The sequence below is a fragment of the Syngnathoides biaculeatus genome, chromosome 3 (genome assembly GCF_019802595.1).
Source record: "Syngnathoides biaculeatus isolate LvHL_M chromosome 3, ASM1980259v1, whole genome shotgun sequence".
In the NCBI taxonomy this organism is placed as follows: domain Eukaryota; kingdom Metazoa; phylum Chordata; class Actinopteri; order Syngnathiformes; family Syngnathidae; genus Syngnathoides; species Syngnathoides biaculeatus.
In genome coordinates, this window is record NC_084642.1 from 16,946,727 (window position 1) to 16,973,812 (window position 27,086).

Consider the following 27,086-nt stretch of genomic DNA (forward strand, 5'->3'; position numbering starts at 1 on the left):
GGGGCTGTTTTGCTATAGCAGGAACTGGAGCTTTTCATAAAATTGATGGCATCATGAAAAAAGAACATTACATGGAGATATCAAGTCAACATCTCAAGACATCAGTGAGGAAGCTATAAAGTGGGCACAAAGGAGTCTTCCATATCGTCAAAATGTTTGAAAAGTGTCTTGAAGATAACAAAGTTTTGGCGTGGCCATCACCAAACCCTGATCTGAAACCTGTTGAAAATGTGTGGGCAGATCTGAAAAGGCGTGTGCGAGCAAGGTAACTGACCAATCTGACTAAGTTACATCAGTTCTGCCTGTTGTGTGGTATCTGCGAGGATTCCTGTTATAGTACTGTCAGAAGCTTGCCAAGCCAAAATGTTTGACCCAAGACATACAGTTCAAAGAAAATGCTACTCGACACAAAGAAATTATATGTGAACTTTAGACCTTGAAGAACATTTCCAAAGAAATTCTGTCATTATTTTGGAACTTAACAAAATTAAATAAATGTCCTGAAACAGGAGAGTTTTAGTCTGATGAAAAATGAAATCTATTACATCCAACAGACTAATGCAACACAGCTTTTTCATATTTTGATTCCCAACAAAACATTGGCATGGCTGGGAGCTGATAAGTCGCTTAACATTGACATTGAACAAAATTGATTTTGCAGTGTACATTGTGTTCTTTGTACTGTACCGAGTATTCAGGACATCATTCACATGCCTCTTTTCTCTCATTTCCTCCTACACTTGCTCTAGTGGTTCCCATATAGAGAACTGGCACTCTGTTCTGAGAAATGGACTAGTCAATGCCTCTTATACCAAACTGCAGGTACGTAAACCCTTGCAGTTCCTCTTCTCGGACCATCAGCCTGCTCTGCAAAAGAACGGGCTGGCTGTCCGGCTGATTCATTTTTGCAGTTAATAGATGCCAGCTTCCCTTTTGGGCTGCTTTGCGGTTTGCCTTTTAGCCAGCAGGGCGTACCAACAGAATTTCCCCCCAGCTAATGCAGTCAGCAGTGAATGCCACTGTGAAACAGGAGGGGGGTGGGGGTGGGGGCTGTGGCATTCACTATGATGCTGGCTAGGGGGCTGTCTGTGCGTCTTCTTGGGGTGAACCACTTAGAGTACATTGTAGGCTAGGTCTGATATTCCGGAATGCAAAGGATAACTGGACACAGTGAGTAAAGATTTCTCCTCAAAGAGCTTCCATCGGGAGAGGTAAGTAACTAAAACCAAATATGCTGAGTAAACATGAACTATGGTGGGACAAGAACCTGATAGTCCCCACCCCCCACTGTACATAAACACCTTTTACCACTTGTAAGAGCAAGCATTTTCTCTGACTTATTTCTGTGTAGTTGTTGTGTATTAACGTCAGAGATATGACATGGAAGTTAAAATGTTGGTCTGACAAGATTACACCTTTGGAGGTGGTATCAGACCTGTAACAGGTGGGTTAACTATTACCAGTGCAAGAACATTCCATGATATCAGGAATCGTGGCACTCACTTCTCCCACTCCGTGTTGTTTGAAAGCAAAAGTATTTTTATCATCACACCAGACACTGGTGCTGACCTAACCTAATTTAACCTGATCAAACTTGCACAATACCTGTAGAGCTGGTCCACTTTTTCACAGACGGTCCTCAATCCTAAGAGCCGACATCCCAACGGACCCTCCTCTCTAGCACCCTTGACTAGACCTTACCGGGTGGGCTGAGGAGTTTTATCTCCCTGTAGATGAAACATAAACTCCGGTCCCCTTTTTAAAAAGGGGGACCACTACCCAAGGCTGCCAATCCAGAAGCACTGTCCCCAATGTCATGTGGTGTTGCAGAGGCGTGTCAATAAGGACAGCCCTTCATCTCCAGACCTTTTCGGAGTTGAATTTAGGGTAAATATAAAGTAAACATACTGCGAGTGTAATGTTGGTGTATAAATAAAATTTTCCAACATCATTATCAGATCAGATATCTGCATATGACTCGCTACATATGCTCATTTTTCAGCTTACTTTGCGAACCAGCTGATTTCAAGGACATTGGTGATCCAATTTAACAGGCGATGAATTCCACACCCTGCACAAACACCTCATTTGCACAAGTGCTTAGAGAAGTGCTGAAAATAGATTTAATTCTCTTAAAATTCAAATTATGCGGTTTATTCTTAAACCTTGATGATCGCTCATGTCTTCTGCTGTCTTTAATTTGTGCCCTCCTTGTTCTCAAACATTTAAGATGTCGAATTGCTGCGTCTCAACTCCACCTTGAAGATCATTATTCCTTCCCCCTTCTCATTCTCTTCTATGTTCTTGCCTCTAAACCATCACATCAAATGTCTCACCTAAGACTGTATTTACACCGTTTGGTTCAGGTGACACGTTTTTTTTCTCCCTCAAGTGATACTATTAGCAGATGCACCATTGTTACGTGGAATCGGCCATATCCAGATTGGAATCAAGGCTGTTCCTGTGGATATCAATCCAATAGTTACATATTGGATATCAACCTCAAAACTTACATATTGGTTATCTACCAACACAGGAATCAGATATGGTCTTCCATGTCACAGCAAACTTGATGTCATGGAAATAGCCATTTATAGATACCTAAATCTGGTCTCAATATGCTGCAGTAGGGTCATTCCACCATTTAATAAAAAAAATAATTTGCTAAGAGTGGATATGATTGTTTAATTAAAATGAAGAGAAATATCAGCCCAGGCCAACTGTAGGCTATATGTAATGTTGAATATTTGGATTATTCCTGTTGTTTGAAATTAAAACAGGCACCTGGACGCATATAATATCGTAAATATATACAGTATTTATTACAATGTTAGCTAGTTTGCGGTAGTACTGGTGTGGCATCAGCTACCAGAGACTTAGCCAAAAAAGATGCTTCTGATTCTGATAATGCCACTTCAGTTATCAACGTTATGCTCTGGTAGCACAAATCCATGGTCTGCCTTGTCTCACTCAAGTGCTGGCCACGTCATAATCACTTTTATAATCTGGTCTTCCATCTGAATTATTTACCTCAGTGCCTTCTCCCTATTGGCTTTCCATTGGGAGCTGCTAGTTTTCACTTTTACACAGCCTCCTTAAACCAGGATGTTTACAGCTCATTGTTGTTTACAAATAGCTTTTTGTGGTGTCTCGGTTTAATAAATTTTTGTTCTGTGCTGCACTAATGCCCCCCACCCCCTTCTCAAACCAAGCTGCATGGGGCCGCGTACGGAAAGGGCATCTATCTCAGCCCCATCTCCAGCATATCTTTTGGATACTCAGGTAGGAATGAGTTGCTCGCAGCTTCTTTTTCACCTTCTTCTCCCTTGACTACTTCACACACAGCTGTTCATGTAAAGTACAATTTGTTACTTAGCCAGATATTTAAAGGATGAGTAGTATAATGGTCTCTTCGTTAGCATGTTTTTACAGTCCCAAGGTTCTGGGTTTGAATCTGAGCTCATTTCTAAAATTTACATGTTGTTTCCAAGCTTAGTTTTTTCCTACAGGCACTCAGGCTTCCTCCCACATTTAAAAAATATCCATGTTAGATACACTGAAGATTGAAAATTGCCCCTAGATTGAAATTTAAGCATAAATGTGTTTTTTGTCTACATTTGCATTGTGACTGGGTGGCGACCAGTCCAGGGTGTACCCTTAGACTGGGTCCATCTCACCCGCAACTTTTGAGGAAAACGTGCTCCCTAATAGATCAGATATAATTTGAAATCATTCAGATTCTTGTTGTGACTAAAAAGCTCTTTGAAAAACAGCAATGTTTTGAGACGGTTGTTCTTGCAGCCAGAAAGGCACTGACAAGTAAGCTTTAGTTATATAATCAAGAACGTTTTTGAGCATTAACAACACGATACGAACTCCAAGCTCTGTGGGTAAAATGTTCTTTCAAGAAGACTTTGGAGGCCGCCAGTCACTCAAAGATCATATTAGAATAGAGGGCTGTTTGTGTTCCGCTCTGTGCAGGAATGGGGAAGGGACAGCACCGCATGCCCACCAAAGATGAGCTGGTGCAGCGGTACAACCGCATGAATACCATACCACAGGTAAGGGATGGAATAATGCTCAACAGAATGACACAAACATTCCTCATGTTCCAGTTTTGTTGTTTCAAGCAGAGTCGTCCAATCCAATCAAGGTTTCTGCAAAGTCGAAATCTGAATTGCATAGCACTTTGTGAAGGTAAAAACAATTGAGAAATACACTGGACTGTAATGAAAACACACACCAGCTCACATTGTTTGTCCTTGTCTTTCTTTTTTTTTGTTTTAGTGATCACCTCCAAGGATCTGCAAAAGCATGGCAACATTTGGGTGTGCCCTGTGTCGGATCATGTTTGTACTCGCTTCTTTTTCGTGTGAGTATTGGCTTTAAATCACTTTATCCATTTTCTACAGTGTTTGCCTTCATTCAGATCTCAGCCAATAAAAAGATGGAAAAATGCTGATGGTATTGTTTGCAATCTGAAATGTAATTTTCAAGTCTAATAAGTTTGAAAGTTTGAATTCTTTTCGATATGTGAACTTCACTTGGCCGGAAGCAGTCCAGGGTGTTCCAAAGTCTGCTGAGGGGCACGACGGCTCACCCCTGACTCTTAATGAGCACAAGTGCAATAGAAAAATGATGGATGGACATGTTTACAGTTTAGTGAGTAGAATAGGAATCTTATTTTTGTGAATGCAGGTATGAGGATGGCCAAGTGGGAGACGCCAACATCAACACGCAGGAGCCCAAAGTACAGAAGGAGATCATGCGCGTGATCGGAACCTAGATCTGCATCTCCAGGTTGTTGTGAGGAGACTTTTTTACAAGCGGGGCCACACAACATGTAAACTAGATCCATGCATCACATTGGGCAGAGGTGCACAAAGCAGGTGGACAAAAAAAAAAAATAAATAAGAGCAGCTGAATGTTCTTGAAGCAACAAGGTTTTGGGAAAACATTATTGCATTCTTTTTGTAGGACTAACTTCTTCTCCTGCGGACAATTTCAACCATAAATGTGTAATGTATGGAAAAAGAAATTGTCACTGGCATGGCTTTTCCATAGTTACATTACGCTTCATGTATGTTCTTGCTTTTTTTCATTAAATATTCCAGTGATTGCTACATCCACTTGTGGATCCTCTTTCACGGATGTAAAGGCACTCTGTCTTCACCCCCTTATATTAGGGGTCAGGGACTGTTTATCTCTGTCCTTCAACGGCCTTAAAAATACAATGCAAAACAAATAAATATTATAAAAAAAAATTGCCGACATCGCTCTCATACACAGTCCAGGGCTCGTAGGTTTCCCACCCCTGTGCGAAAAAGTGGCACTTTTTTAAAATATTGGGTATTGTTTGAGTAATGGCATCAATTATGTCTGTACAATTGATAGCTAATGGTCTAACACAGCTCTGTCATTTTGTCCTTGGCCAACAGAATTCATTTGCAAGAATTCAATAAGGGTGGGTTTGAACTATCCACTAAAGGCACTTTGACAATATGAATATTTATTGATAGTTTTAATATTTTGTTTTAATGAACAGCTAACCATTCTATCAGGTAAATGTCCTTCCTGTCATTATGGGAAATCAAACTACTGGAGTAAAAAACAATTCTTTGTTTTCCACACATCACGATTGTCCAACTGTATTTTTATAAGGCAGAAAAGGTTTCCTGTCATTATACGAAACACTACACATGTGACACAAAACTACTGACAAATTTCTTTTGAGCAGCCACATTACCATGTAGTAATATGGCTATTCTCCCCCCACAAATATCAATTGTTTTTACATGCAATCCAATGAATGAAGGTCGAGATTATGTACCAGACAGCACTTTAGATTTATGTACTTATTTTCCTTGATTTGCATAATGTTGCATTTATGGGCATCACTTTTTCCTGTCAATAACACCTTCAGAGATAATACCACAAAATAATTTGCATTGGATCCATTGTATACACATATTAGCCAATCCTTGTATAGCTGGTTTATCAATCATGTATGTATGAGCTGGTATTTTCTCTGCATCATATGACACATTGCACTTATTGTACGCTTGCCTAAGATGACGTATCCTCTGTGTCCTGGAGGAAAAGGGGGAAAAAAGTACATTGGGAACCTGTAATATTCTTTATGTCTGTACAGTGATGGGCCGGAAATATGGATGATATATAATGAGAAAAGAACGAGGCTCCTGTTTTTTGGGGGGGCTTTTTAGGTGCAAGTCTGAAGGTTTATTCTCTCACCGCCTGTTTTTAGTGTCGAAAGTATTCAAGAAGGTGAAAGTCAGTTATGTAAAGTGGGATCAAAAAATAATAAAATCCTGGTTTTGCACAGTTTTATATACTCTCCCCTCTTCTTTGAGAACGCTCCCTACACCACGGTGACTTTCATCAACTATCTTTCAGCAAGGGGGGGGCTCCACCATCATAGAAAGTGAAATGTGTCCTATGTGTCCTTTGCAACCAAATAAATGACCTCACATCATTAACATCACCTCAGCAGTATTAAAAATTGTATATTTGTAAGTTTATGAAGATATTCTTGTAGTAATATAACAACTTCTTTTCTACTGGTCTTTTAGCAGCACATTGAATGACTGGTTAGAGCATCTGCTTCACAGTTCTGAGGACCGGGACTCACATCCCGGCCTCGCCTGCAAGTTCTCCCTGTGACAGTGTGGTTTTTCAGTAGGGTTTGTGGTTTTACGGTCCAGTTTTATTCCCACATCCCAAAAAAAACATGTATGCTATGGTAATTAAGACTTAAAATTGACCATAGATGTGATGTGTGGTTGCTTTTTCCTCTGTACCCCGCCTCCTGCCCGACAATAGCTGGGATTGGCTCCAGCACTCCCGTGACCCGTGCGAGGATATCCTTGTGTGTTTTTACACACTTGGCCAATAAAGCTGATTCTGATTCTGATTCCAACACTGTCTCATGAAAGTGAGCCATTACACATTGTGGCCCAAATACTGCTGTGCCTATGGTGAGTATCGATTTTGTTGCCATAATTAACCGGGGTTGGATCCAAGCCCTTGCATGCAGGTTGGAAGCAGTTAGGAGAATAGACTTCATCTATTCCATGAGCAGAATCCACGCTGGGGGGAAAAATGCCGGTAAAAACTGAAACTTTATCTGGTGGAGGCAGCACTTCAACAGCTCTATATATTTACATTGTTGCATATGTTACTATGCTTTTTACAGAATACAGTCAGCCTGGGGTCAGTTAGCATTCAGTGATTGTGTGTGTGTGCGGATGGTTGTCCATGTCTACATGTGCAACTGACTGGCAACCAATTCAGGGTGTAATTCGCCTTTCACCCAAAGTCAGCTGGGATAGGCTGCAACCCTCTGTGACCCTGAATACGAAAAGTGGTACTGAGAATGGATAGATGGATAAAATATGGTGTTAATTGGGTGCCCGGAACAAATTAATGTCATTTCAATGGAGTACTGATTTGATACAGGAGTAAATTGTGTTCTAGGTCTGGTCATAGAACAAATGAAACTTCTAAATTAAAGTAATGTGCATTGGCTCCTGTACTGTTGTAAATTGTTTGATGATTGATGTATAGTAGGCAGATGATGTGTCACTATGACCTCTGAAGGGAAGCACCGTCCCTCTTGGTTTGGCCTTTTTGATTAGGGTTGTTGGAGTAATATTTTTTTTCAGTGTAATTTCACAGTCAGCCACAAAGAGGAGCTCTGGTGTTTCAAATTTGCCTTATTTCCTTTGTATTCTTTCGGTGACTAGACCACAGACTAAGCTGTGGTTGTTTGGCAGAATCAAAAGAGTGGCAACAGTAGGGTCAGCAAGGTTTCTGGCAACCCGGCGGACACGACCCACGGACCATCGAAGGGATTGCCGCATTTCAATTCCCACACAAAAGGAGCAATTACCCTGGGGAGGGGGGGGTGTGTGTTAATCAAGCGGTCTTTTATTGAGCTTGAGGATGCGCCCCAGTAGGAGGTCTGCAGGTTGGAGCCAGGCCCCTCCAGAGACTGACCCCTGCAGTGCAATAAATGGAATCTGAAGATAGTGTGGGGCAATTAATGCGGAGATGAGGACTACACCTGTGTGGCATTGTGGTTGCTGGTCCGCCTCCCCCTGTAGAGCAACAGGAAACGAGATTTAACAAGTAGATGCTTGACAGGAGCTACACAACCAACAACAGCAGTTACGGGTGATTATCGAGCACGGTAGCACACGGACGAGGTTGAGCATACAAAATGCTTGTTGGTGCGTACCAAGCAAAAAAAACAGGATTCGATTTCCCTGCTTTGTAGTCCGTCTCCGAGCTCTGGTAAACCCTAACTCTGATTCAAAACACTGCTCGGGATTTTGAGCCTCAATGCTTTTTATTATTTTACTCTTGATTTGTATGCACAACACCTACTCTGTCATTATATCCAGAAGATGGCTACTATTTTTTTTTTTATTTCAATATACGAGCAGTGATTCACTTGTCTCACAATCCTTAGTATTGTTTTTAGTATCTTCTTCTAGTGCCTCGCTCACTGTGTTCAGTGGTCCATTGGACAGTCGTGCTTGGGTGCTGTTAGGTGTCCCTGGAAACAAATATTTATTTTAAAAAATTTCATGATGACCTTTTCCTGAAAAACATTTTTTTTGTAAAATTTAGATTTCTCTAAATATTAGATAGATGGATTAGACATTATGACCTTTTTTGATCAAATCAAGTTACTCCACTCAAACACCGTGTTAAAATGACTGAAACCCTCACCCTGATACTTCAAAATTCTCACGCTGTTATAAACCCTACTTTGAAACCCTATCTCCCTTTTGGAACCCCAACCCTAAATTGAAACCCTACTTTGAAACAGTAACCCTTTTTTGAAACCTACTTTGTCTCTCTTAACACTGTTTTAAAAGCCAACTTTGAAACCCAAAACCCATTTTGGAACCCCACCTTGAAATGACAACCCCGTTTTAAACCCTACTTTGGAAAACTAATCTGGTTTTGAAACCCTACTTTGAATCCCTCACTCTGTTTTGAAACCCAAACCTAAATTTGAAAACCTTAGCCTACTTTGAAACCCTAGTTGTAATTCCTAACCGTATTTTGAAACCCCAACAACGTTTTGAAACTGACTTTGAAACCCTAACCCCATTTAGAAACCCTACTTTGAATCTGTAATCCTGTTTTGAAACCCTACCTTGAATCCCTCACCCCATTTTGAAACCCAACTTTGAAACCCTAACTCGATTTTGAAACCCTGCGTAGAAATCCCAACATTTTGAAACCCTACTTACTTCCACAGTGGCAAAAACAAAGAAACAATTAATCTACTGGCACATGTGCGAGTTAGGTGTCATCCAGTGAGTGATGATCACTGCCCCCTTTCACATTAGAAATCAAATTTGTCTTGTAAGATTTTTGTTGTAAGGTACCTTTTTTCCTCTGAACTTTCCGAGTTTTATCTTGCAGAAACACAACTTGCGAGATATGCTGGTAGTAATTTCACAACTCCTTTATCATAATTTCACAAAATACTTATACCACTGCACATCTTTCTTGGATGAGCATTCATTCTAGCAATATGATGAAAAAATGCATGTGCGTCTCACATTCCTTCATGCCCCACCAACATCTTCCATTTGTATTTATTTTTTCTTTCCAAAACAAAGACACAAGTGCCGACTTCTTTCAGATGCCTCTTAAGTGACGTGAGGCGACTGAGGTCAATGCAGTGGGGGGGGCGTCAGAACATAAAACAACACGCTTTTGCCATGAAGCCAACAGCTGTGCGGGTAATGTTTTGTGACACGGATCCCGACTGTTTCGCAGAGCGTTACAGGAGACGTGGTGTTCCGTCTTAAACAAACGGCTTTGTGACTGTCATTCACCCCCTAAGTCTTAATTATCTCTCCCGCCTTTTTTGTTTCTCTTTACTTCCTATACAGAGGATCCATATCCCTACTATATAATTTCCCCGTGCAATTAGCAAGGCTAACCCTTGGTCAAAAAACAAAAGAGAGCGTGATGGCGGTGGGAGAGGAAGGGGGGGGGCAAAACTGTGGTGCAATCTGGTAGCAACAATAGCTTCCCTCAGTTCTCTTTTTTTGTCTCCACCCCCGTACCACTTTGATTCCTATGTGCTTGTTTTCGCTTTTGTTATTAATATAATTTTTACAGCATTCACGCTTTCTGCCCCCCTCCCTCCCAATCTGGCTTCAAGCCGAGGAAAAGGAAATAGCTGATGTTGATTTTTTTTTGGGGGGCCCCCTCCTCTTCATCGCTACCTCCCGTTGTAATTCATTTTGGGATTAATTCCTCCCGTCTTTGGAGACAATCCTAATTCTTTATTATTTCCACTCCACAGGCTTGATGACATCCACGTGCCCACATATCATATTGAGGGGGAACTTTATACCCAGCAGACTTCATACTTTAATTCCTCCCGATACTTTTTTTTTTTTTTTTTTTTTTTGCAGCTATGAGGCAGAAGTGTATTTCGGTGTTATTGTCTTGTCTTAAAGCTGACAGGGTGGGGTGTGGGCCATTGTTGCTATGGTGCCATATTGGTAGGTCACAGTAGCCTCTTTCACACTGAGATGCCACAAATAGTCGCATCGGCACTGTAGAACGAGATCTGGCGTTTGCAGTGTCTGCAGGCCTGGGTGAAGGTTTCAATTGAGCGAGTGAAGCCAGCATCAGGGTTTCTAGTTACTGTTTCAAACCTGGGTTAGGGTTCAAACAAGGATCATAGATTTTGATGACGTTTCAACATCATGTTAGGGTTTCAAGGCTGCGGCAGAGTGGTATGTTAGAGTTAGGGTTTTAACTTAATATAAGATTAAGGCTTCAATATTAGGTTTCAAGCCTAGATTAAGGTAAACCAAATTTAGGGTTCCAAATTAGAGCAAAACATTCAAACTAAGGTCAAAGGATTGAATTAGGGTTTCAACAAAGGATTGGGATTTAAAGTTAGGGTTTCGAACTAGGGTCAGGGTTTCAAGTTAGCCTTAAAACAAGAGTGGGATTTTAAATTTTAGTTTGAAGATTACGATTTCAAAGGAGTCTTTCAAGACATCTTTCGGGTTTCAAATTAGGGTTTTCACTAATGTTAGTTTCAAATTAGGTTTCATACCATGGCTAAGGGCCAGGCACAGTGGAGCAGCTGGAAAGCGTTGGCCTCACAGTTCTCATGACCCGGATTCAATCCCAGCCCTCCGTGTGTGAACTCTGCATGTTTTACCCATGCCCGAGTGGGTTTTCTCCGGGCACTCCGGTTTCCCCCCCACATCACAAAAACATGCAACATTAATTGAGCACTCTAAATTGTCCCTAGGTGCGATTGTTAGTGCGGATGTTTGTCTCAATGTGCCCTGCGATTGCCCGGCAACCAGTTCAGGGTGTACCCCGCATTCTGCCCGTTGACAACTGGGATAGGCTCCAGCACTCCCTTGACCCTTGTGAAGATAAGCGGCAAAGAAAATGGATGGATGGACGGATACCATGGCTAAGGTTCCGAAGGTTGGAATTTAAATCATGGGCAGGGATCAAATTGGAGTGTTAAGATGTAGTTATGGTTCAAATTTAGTTTCAAATCGAGGTTGGGGTTTAAATTTAGGGTTTCACGCGTAGGTTAAGGTTTCAACCAAAATTAAATGTTTCAAGTCAGAGTTGTAAACAAATGTTCGGGTTAAAATTGAGGATTCAAGAATCTATTAGCTTTTCAAGTGAGTGTTCCAAGTTTGGGTTAGGGTTCCAAACAAGATTTAAGGTTTTAAATTAGTGTTTGAAGCCAAGGGAAGGATTTCCAGCAGGTTCAAGGTTTCAAGTTCGCGTTTGAAATTGGGGTCCTTGTTCACACACAACTATGAATGTTAATTGGTGTCACCACGGCTCCTTTTTCATCTTCATCTCCCACCTCTTTGTCCATCCTGCTCATCCTCCTCCTTTTCCTTTACCTTTTTATTCCATCTCCATCAGGCTTCCCTATCTGCTGTGTTCCATTTCTCTGCCTCTTATTGTATGCACTCTAACCCTCCCTCCCTCACTCACTCTCTTCTTCTGCCAATCTTTTATTTCTATCATTCTTTTGTGACATGCCTCTTTTTGTGCTTTTTTTTGTTTCACTGTCAGCCACTTTCTCAAATCGCCACATTTTTAGGGACCATTTTCACATGCCAAGAGCACTCCTTTTTTTCCCTGGCATTTTGCACACACACACACACACACACACACACACACACACACACACACACACCACACACACACACACACACACACACACACACACACACACACATCGCACAATGTCCCATATCCAATTCACTGTTAAGTGGGACCCCGAATTTCCCCTGAGCTCTGTTATGGCGGCGGCCGCCTCAAGAGTCCGACTGTGCGAGATGTGTTGTCTGCTCCCTTACCATTCAATTACACGGCTGTAATCTGACAGGCTCCTCATGGCCCGTGTGTACGTGTGTGTGCGTGTGTGTGTGCGTGCGTGCGTGTGTTTGTCCTGTCGCTGTGCATTTGCACCTCATATCATCTCTTGCCCCTGCATTTGTATTCATGTACATGTACGCTAAAAAAAAAAAATCCACACCACGGTACCAGATCATTTATTAATTCATCAATCAAGGTTTAGCTCAATAGCTTGGATGAGTTTGGTGTGGAAAAATTTGCCCTGAATTTTAAAGCCCGTCAAACACATTCAGGATGAATTAGAAGCATGATTGTGAGCTCCTAGATGTCCAAAATACTCTTTCTGTGTGTGTTGGTGATGGGAAAAAATTTCACTGGAATATATTCGATGTTTGTCTATTAATGATAACTCCCGCCGTGTATGACAGAAATAAAAAAAAAAAAATCAACCAAAATAATCCACAGATGCAAAAAAAAATACTTAGAAAAATGGACCAAGGCATCACTCCCCTGGCTAATTATTCACAATAACCACCACCTTAAATAATAGAAAGTAGGCTTCTTCGAAATAATCCACAAAGTAAAAAAAAAAGAAATAGGAGGCCATTACAACCTTGATCACGTCCGTGATTATCGTGTCATATAGTTATAAAATGAATAATCTCACCTGAGGCGGCACGGTGATTAGCTGGAAAGCGTTGGTCTCACAGTTCTGAGGTCCCGGGTTCAATCCCAGACCTGCCTGTGTGGAGTTTGCATGTTTTCCCTTTGCCTGCGTGGGTTTTCTCCGGGCACTCCGGTTTCCTCCCACATCCCAAAATCATGCAACATTAATTGGACACTCTAGATTCACCCTAGGTGTGATTTCGAGTGCGGGTGTTTGTCTCGATGTACCCTGCGATTAGCTGGCAACCGGTTCAGGGTGTACCACGCCTCCCGCCGGTTGACAGCTGGGATAGATTCCAGCACTCCCCGCGACCCTCGTGAGGATAAGCGACAAAGAAAATGAATGGATGGATAATCTCACAAGATATTCACAATAAGGTTAATTTGCACAATTTAATGAACAGAATTAAATAATCCAGAAGTAAATAAATAAATAAATAGCCTGGAGGCCCCATGAATATGTGACGTCTTTGTGTCATATGATTATACTTGTACGATTGTGCCTCTTGGTTGGTAATCATGAAAACTGCCACCTTGCACAGCAAAAATAAATACATTTTAAAAAACAATCCACACAAAATTAAAAAAAAAAAACAACTGTCCACACATTGCCTGATCATGTGCATGTTATTTGTCAAAAGATAACCTCATTATGATTAAAGACACAGCGCTCTTGCCATTTTTTAATGATAACTGCCATCTTGCATGACAGAAAGAAATGGAATAGACTAAAAATAATCCACAGTTAATGTAAATTTAAATATGCACACTAACTATACTGTATGTGTTATACGATATGCGATTGCTTCTCCTATTCATGGCGACCGCCAACGACGATAGAAATAAAAAGAACAACTCGAATTAATCCACAGAGGCGAATATAAACAATGAATGTACAGGCACATGAGAGATGTAATGACTGAAAATAATCAAAAAAAATCAGCATGAGTACAGGACCACTTCTTCTTGTCGGTGGGTAACCAAGATGTCCCAAAACCTTTGTCAACACCGTGCCCATTTGTCAATGCAGTCTTTTTAGTCTTTTCATTTGCCCTTCATAATTCCGTACTGTACAAGTCATTTATCGCCTTTATCCGTCCATCAAGTTCTTCTTCAATCAATGTCATGTTATTTCTTTTATCTTCATCTAATCCCACTCTTTCCCCTTTTCTCTCTCTCTCTCTCTCTCTCTCTCTCTCTCTCTGACTGTCGTTGTGAGGCAGGCTCTCTCTCGTTGGCAGTGTTGACCTGAGAAGGGCTGACATTCAGGGGCCGGTCCCCCGCCTGCAGCGCTGACATTTCTGCCACAGTTTGATGGCTCCTTTGAACAGAGATGTGTGGAAGGGAAGCGCTGCCATGTCTGCCTTTCACCCGAGCTATTTCACTCCAGCTACTGTATACGAGTACACACTACAAATGGTCGTTACTCCGACAGGATATAAAAACGTCCGCTATTCTGGAAGGATATTTTTACACAATTTGAAAGTGCCTTGGGAGGTTGTGTTCGGTTGGACTTCATCCCACAGGTGTTTGATGGGGTTGGAATCAGATTTCTGTGGATGTTTCCACATCATTGAAAACATCGATTTGTGTGATATGGGAAGCAATTTTTTTCATACAACAAATATTAAGTACAAAAACGTGAAAAATGTTGTGGTGTCACATTCACCAGTGTCAACTTTTTTCCAACTGCCCTTAGTCTAAAATCAAATAAAAACAATCCCCTTTCTTTTGAGAAGTAAATATAGGAGACGTTCAGGTTCCTCCACTACTGTCATTGCTCAGCGTGTCAGTTCTGAGTGATGTGTTCAATGCTGGCTATTTTTTTGCAGTATTTTAGACTCACTACTGTAGCATTAGATTCAGAAGGAAGTGAAAGGTTCCTGCCTAACCCCTAATTGGTTTACTGAGTGATTTATTTTTGTAGTTGTGTGTCAATACTTGTGTATACACAAAAATGTGAGCAAACTACACAAACCAAAGGCTTCCCCGCCGGGAGGCCTTCAAAGACAGATTTTACTCTTCGATCTGATAAAAACCCGTGTGCGACACGGAGGGGACTTAGTTATCTATTCACCCAGCCCCCACCACCTGGCCACGCCACCCTGCTGTGTTGCCTTCAAAGACCACCGTGTCACCTCAACCGCCATCCCAGACCTCTCTTTTACACTCATCTCCCGTGTGCGGGATTCACAAGGAATCCTTCAGAAGATAAAATAATGACAAAATAATAATAAATTTTAAAAAATGGCTTGATGTTGGTTATTCCTCTGACAATCACCGCAGAGGGATGTTTTTGAAAAAGTGTTCTGTTGTACAGTGAAGGCAAGCTGCCTGCTTTGGCAGAGTCCTCGCTCTCTGCTGCCATCGAAGGTTTGTTTTTCATGTGTTGGAGGATGGGAGCGAAGCGCAATTATATCCGATTCGGACAATATCAGACGGGGTGGACGAGAACCGAAACGCTTCATTTTGTTTTCCTCTGAGGAGTTGCAGCGATGTTGATGGCGGATTCCACATCTGCGCAAGCAGGAACTCAAAGAGCCAATTGATCGCCGTTCTCACATAATACACACATAATTCCCCACTTCCAGATTTTAAAAGATTTGAATGTGGACATAGAAGAATTTAAGTTGACTCATGATGGGTTTTAATGATGAGGACCTGCCAACAATAGTGTTATCATTTCATCCAATTATCTTTCTATCTGTCACGGTACATGTTGGAGCAGTCGATCTAATGCGGCTCACTTTCAAGTTCCTCTTGGATCAATTGATATTTTCTTCAAAAATAAAGAAAATTACAGAGGAAAAAAACCTTTGTACACGTATCAAATCTTTATATTTGACAGTTCTCATTGTAAAAATCAAAACAAAGCTTTTAATGAGTACAACTCCCCTTGCAACAGATTTTAAGCTATATTGGGATAATGAGCCACACCGACATTTAATCATCAAACGTCTTGTTAATAATGTCACATGTTTTGGTCATGGAAACCCAGCATTGGTCATGCTCATTCCCAATTAGTACAAAACAGTCCTTATTTTCAGACTAAATTAGTTTAGCTGTTTTTTTGTTGAACACGTTATATATTTGCAGCTCTGATTATTTGCTTATCTATTTGTGAATAAGATACTTTATTGGATCACATGAATGCTGCATGTTCTTGAAAGTTCAGCAACTGGAGTGAACACAATCAAATGTTTTCTTTGTTTCTTTTCACTGATAGCTGGGCAGAGTTCATAGGACTCAAGATCAACCACCCCATAATCCAAATGAAAAATTGTCATATAACAATTATTTTACCCACTTGGATTTTAAAATGACAAACTAGGGTCTGATGTTTTGTGGCTCGGACAAAAAGCAATAACAGGCCTGCAGACAGGGAAATTACGGCATTAATAACTTCCAGTCAAGTGTTTGCATGAATTTGTCAATAAAATAACGGCTCTGTATTAAATAGAACAGATCAGCAATTTAGGAAAAAAAAATTGCTGATAGGGCACTGCCCCTAATGCACCATTGCGACAGCATCTAAAGGAAATGCAATACAACCAATGTGGTAATGCAAAGAATCTGCTCATTTAAAGTATTGGATTTCCTCAAATGTGACTGCATCTATTGTACTTATTAATACTTGTATTTATTGGAAGGTGTCAAATGAGCAGAGCTGCTAAGACAGATTTTTTTTTCTCGATGGCAATATCTGAAGACGGCACAGTAGTCTAGTTGTTAGCATGTCTCCCTTGCACTTTTGTGGTTCAGGGTTCAAATCTTGACACATCGGGCTTTCCCGTGTGTACTTTACATGGCTAAGGTTAATTCAAAACTCCAATTTGTCCCAAGTTATGAATATAGGTGTTTTTGCTTGTTTGTACTGTATGTGGCCTACAATTGGCTGGCAACGAGTCCAGGGTGCACCTCTTACCCAAAGTCCATCCATCCATTTTCTTTGCTGGTTATCCTCATGAGGTTCATGGGGAGCCTATCCCAGCTGTCAATGGGCAGGAGGCGGGGTACACCCTGAAGTGGTTGCCAGCGAATTGCAGGGCACATAGAGAAAAATAGTCACACTAACAATCACACCTCGGGGCAATTTAGAGTGTCCAATTCATTTTGCATGTTTTGGGGACATGGAGGAAACCCACACTGGCACGGGGAGAAACTGCAAACCCCACACAGGGGGGCTGGGATTGAACCAGGGTCCTTAGAACTTTAAGGCTAACCCTTTACCAGCTAGTCCACCGTGTCACCACGCCCAAAGTCATCTGGGCTAATTTGTGACCTTAATTAGCATTAGCCCTATAGAAAATGGTTGGACAGATGGAACAGACGGTTCCAACGTTGAACAACAATCCCACCGCCCTAACAAGGAGCTCACCCTCCCTCCAAACTCCCCGGGCCCCCCGCCGAGCACAGGGATTCTGCCTGTACGGGGCTATTGATTGGGAACCGGGCTGCAGCTCACCTGCTAATTGAAAGCCGATCGGGAGGCCCTGGGGCAGAGCTGTAAAACAGGCCCCGCGTGGCATTAAAAGCTGAAGGCTGACGGGCGACTGTAAATCCAGGGCTGCTAATAGTGCCAGTGTACATTCATCTGTGTGTACATCCACGCACTGCATGTGTAGGTGTTTGTTCTATTTTATGTCCACATTTTAGCCACATGGGTAAAGTATGTGTGGGTATGTGAAATGTGTGTATTGCTTGTCCCTGATGACTGTAAAGTGTGTTTTTAGTCAATATTTTTTTCAAGAATAATCTGCGTAGATGTATGTTACTCAAGATTTCTTTGGACAGCAAGCTAGACTGAATCAATAGTTCTATCTGCTCGTTGCGGCAAAGTTGTGCGCTCCATTTTGCCTCAATTGCTTCAAGACATAATTAATCAACAGCCAATTCCACAGAATTATTAACCATCATTCAATGACTAATTGAGTATTATGGCCATTCCTCACACATAAACATATTTCTTAGCCTTCATCTTAAGAGTTTAGAGTTTTAGACAAAGGGCTATTTTTTTTCCCAAAAGACGGATGATGCCCACAATCTACTTTTTAACAATGTTTGAGTGGGGAAACATGAACATAATAGCTCCAAACCATAAAAAGAGAATAAGACAAATATGAATTAAAAATGAAAATTGCAATTAACTGTTATGTTCTTAAATTTGCATTCCTGTTCATTTAGTTTCATTGTGTTTCAGTTACCTTGGTGGTTGGAGGGGTGGAGCCGGCTGAGACACACCTGCAAGCTATTGCAATCTGGAGGGTTTAAAGCCCAGCAGCAGCAAGAAGGAGTCGTTGCTTTCTTTCTCCAGAATGCTGCCTGTTTATATTTGGAGTGTGCATCTTAGTTTTACTGTTGTTTTCTGGGGTGTTTGCTTATATCCGTGCATTGGATTTATGAATGCACTTCATTTTGCTACAGGTCAGTCAATCAGAGCACCCTTAGTTATTCTTGTTTGGAGAATCTCTCCTCACTGCAATTTTTGTTGTTGTTGCTTTTGGTTGCACTTTCTCATTGTTTGCATCCATGTTTACTGTTCCTTTTTTTTTTTAAATGCTATATTATTTAATTCTATGACTCGTCAAACTTGGGGTCCTTTTCCATTTCCGTGCTCTCATTGATATGAGTGCGCTTACTCGTTATGGCAAACAGTCAAGATTCTGACGGTGCATGTTCCACCCTCAGTGGGTGTCATAGGTAATAAAACTTCATGTAGAGCCTCCCATCCTTCTGGTACTTGTTTATCTCCTTTCGATTGCGGCCAATGTGTGTGAATGGCCTAGTAGGAGTTTGTCTTTCCTTGGAAGTCACCCAAAATGTCTTTCAAACCAAAATGACTGACACCCTTTGAATTTTGTGTTAAATGCTGGAAATGGGGACTAGGTTTTATTTTTCTTTAATCATTTCAGGGAGTGCTACTGATTTCACTTTTGTGAGGTTTGTATTCCAAACCCTTACAACGCGCACACTTTCACACAGATACGTGCTTGGAAAAACACTTTTCAAGCATACATTCTGTCAGAATATTTAAAGCTGTAATGTATTCAACTGGCCATTTTTCATGGCGAAGACTCAAAAGGATTATGAAAACCATGATGACATTCTGTATAGCAATACATGACAGAGGCAAACACGTTTTGCAGTTTAGCATCGCCCAACTTTTGAGAATATCTCAATACTAATTGAGGTTTTTTTTTTTCCCCTCCCCTGTAACTGGGCTCTCTCTCCCCCCAATTTTTGTAGTGAATCCTCCAAATTATCATCAAATTTGGACGCCGTGCACTCCCCACATGACATGGTGAGGCCAAAACTACTTGGCAGTTTAGCGTCACCCATCTGTTTTGGGTACCTGTTCCTGTTTAGGGCTCGTTTGACAAAATTGCCTCGGAGAAGATCGTCAAACTACAAGCCCTACAATACGACCAAAAATGGCTGCTCTAAATTAAACTGAATGAATTCATTTTGAAATTAGGGCATGGCTCCTTGAGTGGTTTTTTTGCATGCTGTCATGATGTGTTCGTGGAATTTTGCATTGATTAGTGGAACTGGAACGTTATACAGGATACATGAATTTGCAAAGGCTGGCGATATTTCAGGCATGTCGAGGCCTCCCATAAACTCTCCAATGCCCCCATTAATTGGAGTCTTCTTTCAACTCTGTGTGATTAAGGATGGAATGGAGGATGGATGGCTCACGAAGGGTTAGATTGCTGGCTGTCTTGCAGGACGTCACGTGGGAACAGTTTAATTGGATTGTAATTAGTGGCGGGGTGATTAATTGATAGTGTCAGTACATTTGTATGTCTCCATTGTAGCTGTGGCAAATATGAACATGCGAGGCCAGGGGAAGACATTGAGAGGGAGAAAGGTATACTGAGAGTGGCATAATATGACTATTAGCTCACAGTATGACAGCTCTATCTATTTTTATTTTTTTCCTTGAGCTAAATGCTCTTGGCCAGGCATCACCAACGTTTTAGAAACTGAGAGCTATCTCTTGAGTACTGATTGATGGAGTTTTACACACTTTGAAATAAATTTGCTCAAATTGCCTCAAATGATATTATAGACAATGATATGATATCCATCTAAGTGAAGACATTTTCAAACGATCACTCGCCACATCTGTCCACCAAGTGTTTTTAAGATTCCCGGATAGTTTCCAGGTAGGACACTTAATGCTCCAATAATACTGGCTCTAGGAAATGCACCGCTCCAGTCCACATGCCCTACACACAGGTGTCAAACTCAAGGTCTGGGGGTCAAATCCGGCCCGCCACGTGATTTTATGAGGCCCACTAAGTTTTTGTTTTGCCAAACAACAATAGTTGAAAAACCCATTACCCTTTCTGATTCCACAACTAGTTTATAAATTTCATGTGTAAATATGATGAGGTGATTAAAGATTTTTATGACCTCCAAGTCATTAGGGCTCTCTGAGGGAAACCCTAACTACAATATGGCCTGTGACAAAAATGACTGACACACCTGCCCCACTCATTCCAGATGGGAAAAGATGACGTACAATAATTGTAGTGATATTAATATTGTTCCCGCTAATCCTAATTCTATCCTTAACCACCTCCTGCCACAACCCTAACCATAACTCTTACCATAACAAACCGTTTTCCTTTTATTTTGTCCAAATGTGATACATGTTACATCTGCGTAGCCTGCCCTTCCCCCAATGATGGAATCGATTAGGATGCAGTGGGTCTGTCCTCATTAAGCACGCAAAGTGGCTCATGGTAATTCAGTTAACAGCCAGCCAGTTTTACGTTATGATTTACGAAGTCCAATGTCTCTCAAGAGACCAGCCCCTCCCTTTCAAAGTCACACACATTTGGTTATAGAAAACCACAGATAATCCAGTCTTGTTGCTCATGAAGATGGTGACCAAATGGACCAAAAACAGTACTTGAACCTCATATTCATATATTTGTGTCATGAGCAAGAATGGACCACGACCAAGAGGGCCAGGCCACCGCTTTGGGTGGTCTCATCTCTAACACCTGTCAACGGTCACAGCTGTTTTGCATGAGCCACTGTGATTAGAACAAGTGTTTTAGTTGAAGTTTTGTCACTGGCATTTCCCAGTTCGTTGCCCTGAGTTAGTGAGTTGTATTCACTGTTAGTAGGAATCTCCACCACTAAGAATGTTGTACGTTGAGCTATCCTCGTCACAGCGTTTCTGTGCCACCACAGTTTAGTCCTGTCCTAGTTTGTTTCCTAATCAAACTCAAGTCCCAGTTCATGTTTCCTAGTTTGTCTCCTAGTCATCAGACCTCGCTTCACGTATTGGATCATGCCTTTGGTTAGCATTTTGTGCCTCTGACCTCTCGGAGTCCTTACACCGTATATGACCCTGTTCCTTGAATAAACCATGCGTAGAATCATGCTCGCGTCTCTGAGTCCTGCATTTGTGTTCAGCCCCACATCGATGGTTCGTGAAAATTTGTATACATACAATGTATATAAAAATGATACATATACGGTTGCTACATCACAGATTTAGCCTGTCTTGGGGGTGGTCTGGAACATAACCCCCGCAATAAATGACAGCTTGCTGGATTGGCATCTTATTTCAACAGTCTTGCATTGTAAATATTCCTACATTAGTTAATACTAGAAAATTGGCTCAACATCTCTCATGTGGTGCAAATTTTTCATTAACTGTGGGCCTCTTATTCTAACGAATGTTGCCACAGCGGGCTACATGAGGACAGAATTAAGCTTAATCAAATGTGCCTCCAGTCAGGTCCTATCACACAACTCCAGACTGCTCGCCAATGAGCCCGCGTCGCTAAATTTACATTTCATCTTCTTCAGGGGAAAGGTAGCCGAGGAGAAGGGCTACACAACTTTCAGCCCCACCAATCACCAAACAGGTCCTGGAAGGATGCAATCGCTCCCTGGGCCGCACACTGTGAATCGCTGTGAAACCCCTCCCGCCATTTCCCGGGCACACTTCTGATAAATACAGTAAGTGAGAGAAAATAGAGGAGATGACAGCAGGGGAAATATTTGCTGTTGTGTTTGGAGCGCTTCTCGGAAGCAAAGAATGTGGGTTGGCGTATTTGTGCAGCTGCCTCCCAAGCACTGAGTGTTTGAGTGTCTGCCCGCTGGAGTCTGTTTGTTTGTCAAAGTCACTGTGCCTGTGTTCTCCAAGATATTTGGGTCTTTGGTTGTGTGTTAATCCTGTCCTCTCTCTCTCTCTCTCTCTCTCTCTCTTTCTTGCTCTCTCTGTCTTTTTTTCTCTCTCTCTCTCTCTCTCATATATACATATACAGCAGTACATTTGTGTGTACGTGCATGCATGGGCAATGGGCATTGCAGTGTGTGTGCACAGCGTGTGATGGAATACATATCTAGGGAGAAGCAAATCCATCTGTCTTTCTTGGATACTGGCTCCAGAGACAAGGAAGACGGAGAGGTTCCGCTGCTCGTAGCTTGCTTATCGCTGCTCGCTCACCACATGTTCGCCAGCTTTCCAGCTTCCATCTTTCAAATAAGAGTCAAGTCTCCGGAGAAAGCATTTGCATCGTATGCAAATCTGCTATTACCTCTGCCAAGCGTGAAAGTGTGAACACTAAAGGTATTGTTTTGATCTCTGTGTGTAAATTGGTATGTAAGCACGCAGGATTACACAAACAGTTTACTGAGAAACTTTCTGCAAGGGCGGCAACTGGAGCTGACCTCCCCCAGTGAGTGAGCTGGAGCGGGTCCCTGCTGACATCAGATGAGAGGCATGGTACACCAAGAAATGGTCGCCAGTCAGTCATTGGGCACATATTGACCAAAAAAATAAAAAAAACTCTTCACACACTTTCTTCAATGAACCTGACTTTTAGATTTTTGAAATGAGGCCAGAGTGCCGGGGGAAAAGCGAAGACTTGGGACAAGATGCAAAGTCCACACAGGAGCAGATATTTGGACGTAGACCCTCTCGGCTACAAGGCCAAATTGCTAAATGCGATTTTAAATCTATGTATAAATATCCATCCATCCATCCATCCATTTTCTTAGCCGCTTATCCTCACAAGGGTGTGTGAAGGAGGCAGGGTACATCCTGAACTGGTTGCCAGCAAATGGACCTTTCCGACCTGTCAATCACTCGTACAGACAATCAAATAGCCGCATTGTCTTAACCCCTCTCGCCATATTGTCCCACAAGCAATGCTGGTTGTCTGTAGAATTTGCTTGGAAAAGTTAATGAGACTACAATGATTTTACTTATGATCTTTTCAAGTAAAAAGTACTCACCCTGGTTTACATGTGCAGTACGATTCCACTATTTTATCCTGTTGGATTTCAATATGAAGTTTGTTAGGCGTGAAAGTTTTTTGCATCGATCGCCAAGGTTTTGCTGTAACTCTGACATTGCGTCATGCTCCTTCCAAAATCTTAATTCCATGTACATGTTCTTGCGTGAAATAGTTCAGCCCTCACTGTAGAACTCTTTTGGACACGTCTGACGCATTTGGCAAAAAACATCGCAATATTATATGGAATACGCGTTAGAGAATTGACTTCAAACCTGTTCTGTTCAGTTGCCATTTTGGAAGCTTTTGGAGGGACGGAGCTTAAGATCGCCAGTTAGAAAGGTCCATTGCAGGGCACATCAAGACAAACAGCCGCAGTCACAATCACACCAATTTAGAGTCTCCAATTAATGTCCATCCATCCATCCATCCATCCATCCATCCATCCATCCATCCATCCATCCATCAATTGTCTTTACTGCTTATCCTCACGAGGCTCATGGGAGTGCTGGAGCCTATCTCAGCTGTCAGCGGGAAGGAGGCAGGGTACAACCTGGACTGGTTGCCAGCTAATCGCAGGGCACATAGAGACAAACAGCCGCACTCACAATCAAACCTACGGGCAATTTAGAGTGTCCAATTAATGTCGCATGTTTTTGGGATGTGGGAGGAAACCGGAGTGCCTAGAGAAAAGCCACGCAGGCACGGGGAGAACAAGCAAACTCCATACAGGCAGGTCCGGGATTGAACCTGGGACCAACACCTCCCAGCTGAACCACCATGTCACCCATGTATAAATATTATAAATCTATATGGCTACCTAGTATGACCTTTGTTGTGTCTATGAGGGAAAATACTGCGTGGTCACTCCCACTTTTTCTATAGACCACCATCAGCTATAAGCTGCTCTCTTCTGTGCCCCTTAATTCTTGATCCTTGAGGTATTTAAAAAAAAAAAACTTCAAGGTTGTCACACAATTTGTTTTTAACTGCTTTTAATCATGATTTTTTTCTTTTTTTTTTTTTCAAATTGTTAGTTGGATATTCCTGCTAGTTGACCCACTTACATACAAAAATGATAGACAATAAACAATAGTGCATAAACTACTGACTCATTCATGGCAAACCCAAGGTTGAAAACAACAACCAAAACAGGCAATTACAGCCCACTGTAGCATTCTTAAAAATGGCATAGTTGGACACGATCGTACTGTCGACTGTATGTGATGGTTTTCCATTTTAGTACAATTGAGGAGCCCATACTTTGTAAAGGCATCTCATGCATAAATACTTTGCAGAGCGTGGTTAATAATGGAATTGGGGAAAAAAAGGCACCATTAAAGTATTCTGAAGTTGGAGAAGGACAGTTGACAGATGAACGAGCATTCATGTAAATGATGTAATGATTGTGTTTTTTCATTGGTGTACCGCCGCGGATGCTAATGGTAATTGCGAAGCTTAAAGATGAATGGCATCATGTTTTTTGTGTGTGTATTCTAATGCACATTATTAAGAAACAAATTTGACTCTGGAAGAATTACAAATCCGTCATCCTTGCAAATGTTTTAGTGGACGACTTTAAAAGTGAACGCAAAACAAGCTCATAAAAATAAGCCACCAATCACGTCAAAGCCTATCCTTTGTATGTTTATTTGGTTGTTGTTACGTTACTGGCGCCGCTATCACAACGGCAGTAGCTTCATAAATTCCCTCGGCATGTCGTGTTTCTGATATTATAAGTTCGCAATTAAAATGTAGAAATATAATTGTAGGGACAAGTTCTCCAAACATGGGGCCGTGGAGTTGACAAATGGGGAGTGACATGCCGAAGACTTTCTTTACTGTCATCGTGCGGCATTCTTAGAGTTCGTAATTACTGCCATATGTTTCTATTTGTAATAGATGCATGAAAAATGATTATCAAACATTGTTTTTGTATACAGCACAACATTCTTGTGTGAGCACAAACTAAGTACTGAAAGAAATAACCTTCCCACACAGTTGAACTAGCGCGCTAATGCTGATTTGAGGACACAATGGCAAATATTCATCATAACCTGAACTTTAAAGGAGACATTCCCATTTTTCGAGCTGGGAGACAAAGTATCGCCAACGTCTTCCTGGGTCCTTGCCAAGGGCTCCTCCCAGGTGGACCTGCACGAAACACGTCTCCTGGGAGCCATACAGGGGGCATCCTGACCAGATGCCGAGCCACCTCATCTGGCTACTCTCAATGTGGAGCAGAAGCGAACTAACTCTGAACTGAAATGATCGAGCTTCTCTCATTACCAAGGGAGACCCAAGACATCCTGTAGAATAATCACATTTTGGTTGTTTATATCAGAGATCTTGTTCTTTCTGTCACGAACCCCAGCTTGTGAGGATAGGTGAGGGTAGGGACATATATCGAGCAGTACATAGAGAACTTTGACTTTTGCCTCCGCTCTTCCTTCGCCACGACAAACTGATACAGAGTCTGCACGGATCTGCCTGTTGATCTCTGCCTCCATTCTTCCCTCATTCGTGAAAAAGTCCCTGAGATACTTGAACTCCTCAAGTTGCACATGGAAGGCACATGGAGACAGACAACAGTTGCATTCACAATCAAATCCAATTAATGTTTCATGTTTTCGGGATGTGGGAGGAAACTGGAGTGCCTGGAAAAAAACCCACACAGGCACGGCGTGAACATGCAAACTCCACACAGGCGGGTCCGGGATTTAACCCGGGACCTCAGAACGGTGAGGCCAACACTTTCCAGCTGCTCCACCGTGCCGCCACAAATATATTTGAACGGATTTTTTTTCAATGACCTTATGAAGAATGGTAGTGATAACCACCCAAAAAAGTAACAAATCTCTCACAAATTCAAACGCCTTGTAATGCATTCAAATGAGCGTGTAGGATTTAAATGATAAATAAATCTACAGGGATTCCAATGAGTGGCTTGTAAAGGATCCAATTGGTGATTACAGCCTTCTGCTTTGAATGCAACGGCTGATAATGGACCCATATACTGTATTTGGGACAGATGTTTGATGAGAATGCCTGTTTCATAACAAGAGTCGACCCTGAGGGAGTATTCTGTCCTCTCCTTGTAAAAATAGAGGTCTGTAGAAGAAAATGTAAGGTTTTTCTTAGGCTTTCTGGTAAACAAACTCTTGGCTATGTGCAGTTTGAATGCTAAACATCATTAGGATGCAAATCGTGAGCTCGGCACTGTGTTTAGACAGCACCAGTGGACCGTGTCTCATTTGATAACATGATGTCCCTCATGTTGCCTACTGGGCCCATGGCCCTGATTCATCTGCCCTGTCGGTGACCCTCTGTTTCCCTCAAATGACCTGTCTGTGACACAGAGGCGGTTGCGGCGGCTTGTCCACAACGCATATTCCCCATGTCCTCCCCTCCCGCTCATGATGCATTTGTCAGTTTTTACTCCTGCTGCTTAGCTCTTTGACTCTTGTTTCATGTCACCTAATTCTGATGCTCCCTAGTGCTTGCCATTCATACCGCTTTACCACAACATTTCTCCCCTGCCTTTCCTATCCTTCTTTTGGTTCTGGAGGTCCACAATGATTCAGAGCAAAAGTAACCTTATAAACTTGCTAACCAAAACCTCTCTGTAAACCAGCTGTTTTGGGGCACTGATACTCCTTTACAGCCAAATGGAGAGCTCTAGTACAGATCTTACGGGTTGCATCAGGCATTGCATCTGGTCCAGAACGTGAGCTAAACTTATTATGCAAG

The 27,086-nt window shown here is 41.9% G+C and overlaps 1 protein-coding gene across 12 annotated transcripts in view; it reads left to right on the top strand.

Moving 5' to 3' along the window:
• LOC133498141 (protein mono-ADP-ribosyltransferase PARP6) overlaps positions 1-22,890 on the top strand; it is a 48,488-nt gene extending 25,598 nt beyond the window's left edge. For 6 of the 12 annotated variants that reach the window (XM_061814624.1, XM_061814626.1, XM_061814628.1 and 3 more), the window contains 6 exons: positions 750-822; positions 3,213-3,282; positions 3,982-4,061; positions 4,116-4,197; positions 4,288-4,372; positions 4,699-6,369. In XM_061814624.1, the coding sequence (XP_061670608.1) occupies positions 750-822; positions 3,213-3,282; positions 3,982-4,061; positions 4,116-4,197; positions 4,288-4,372; positions 4,699-4,786 (478 nt within the window). In that variant the 3' untranslated portion in view covers positions 4,787-6,369. Of the gene's footprint in view, positions 1-749; positions 3,283-3,981; positions 4,062-4,115; positions 4,198-4,287; positions 4,373-4,698; positions 6,370-14,294; positions 15,245-18,271; positions 18,496-21,903; positions 22,057-22,364; positions 22,670-22,751 lie in introns of those variants that run through there. The other 6 variants (XR_009794212.1, XR_009794213.1, XM_061814627.1 and 3 more) reach the window with 6 other exon arrangements.
• The last annotated feature ends 4,196 nt before the right edge of the window (positions 22,891-27,086 follow it).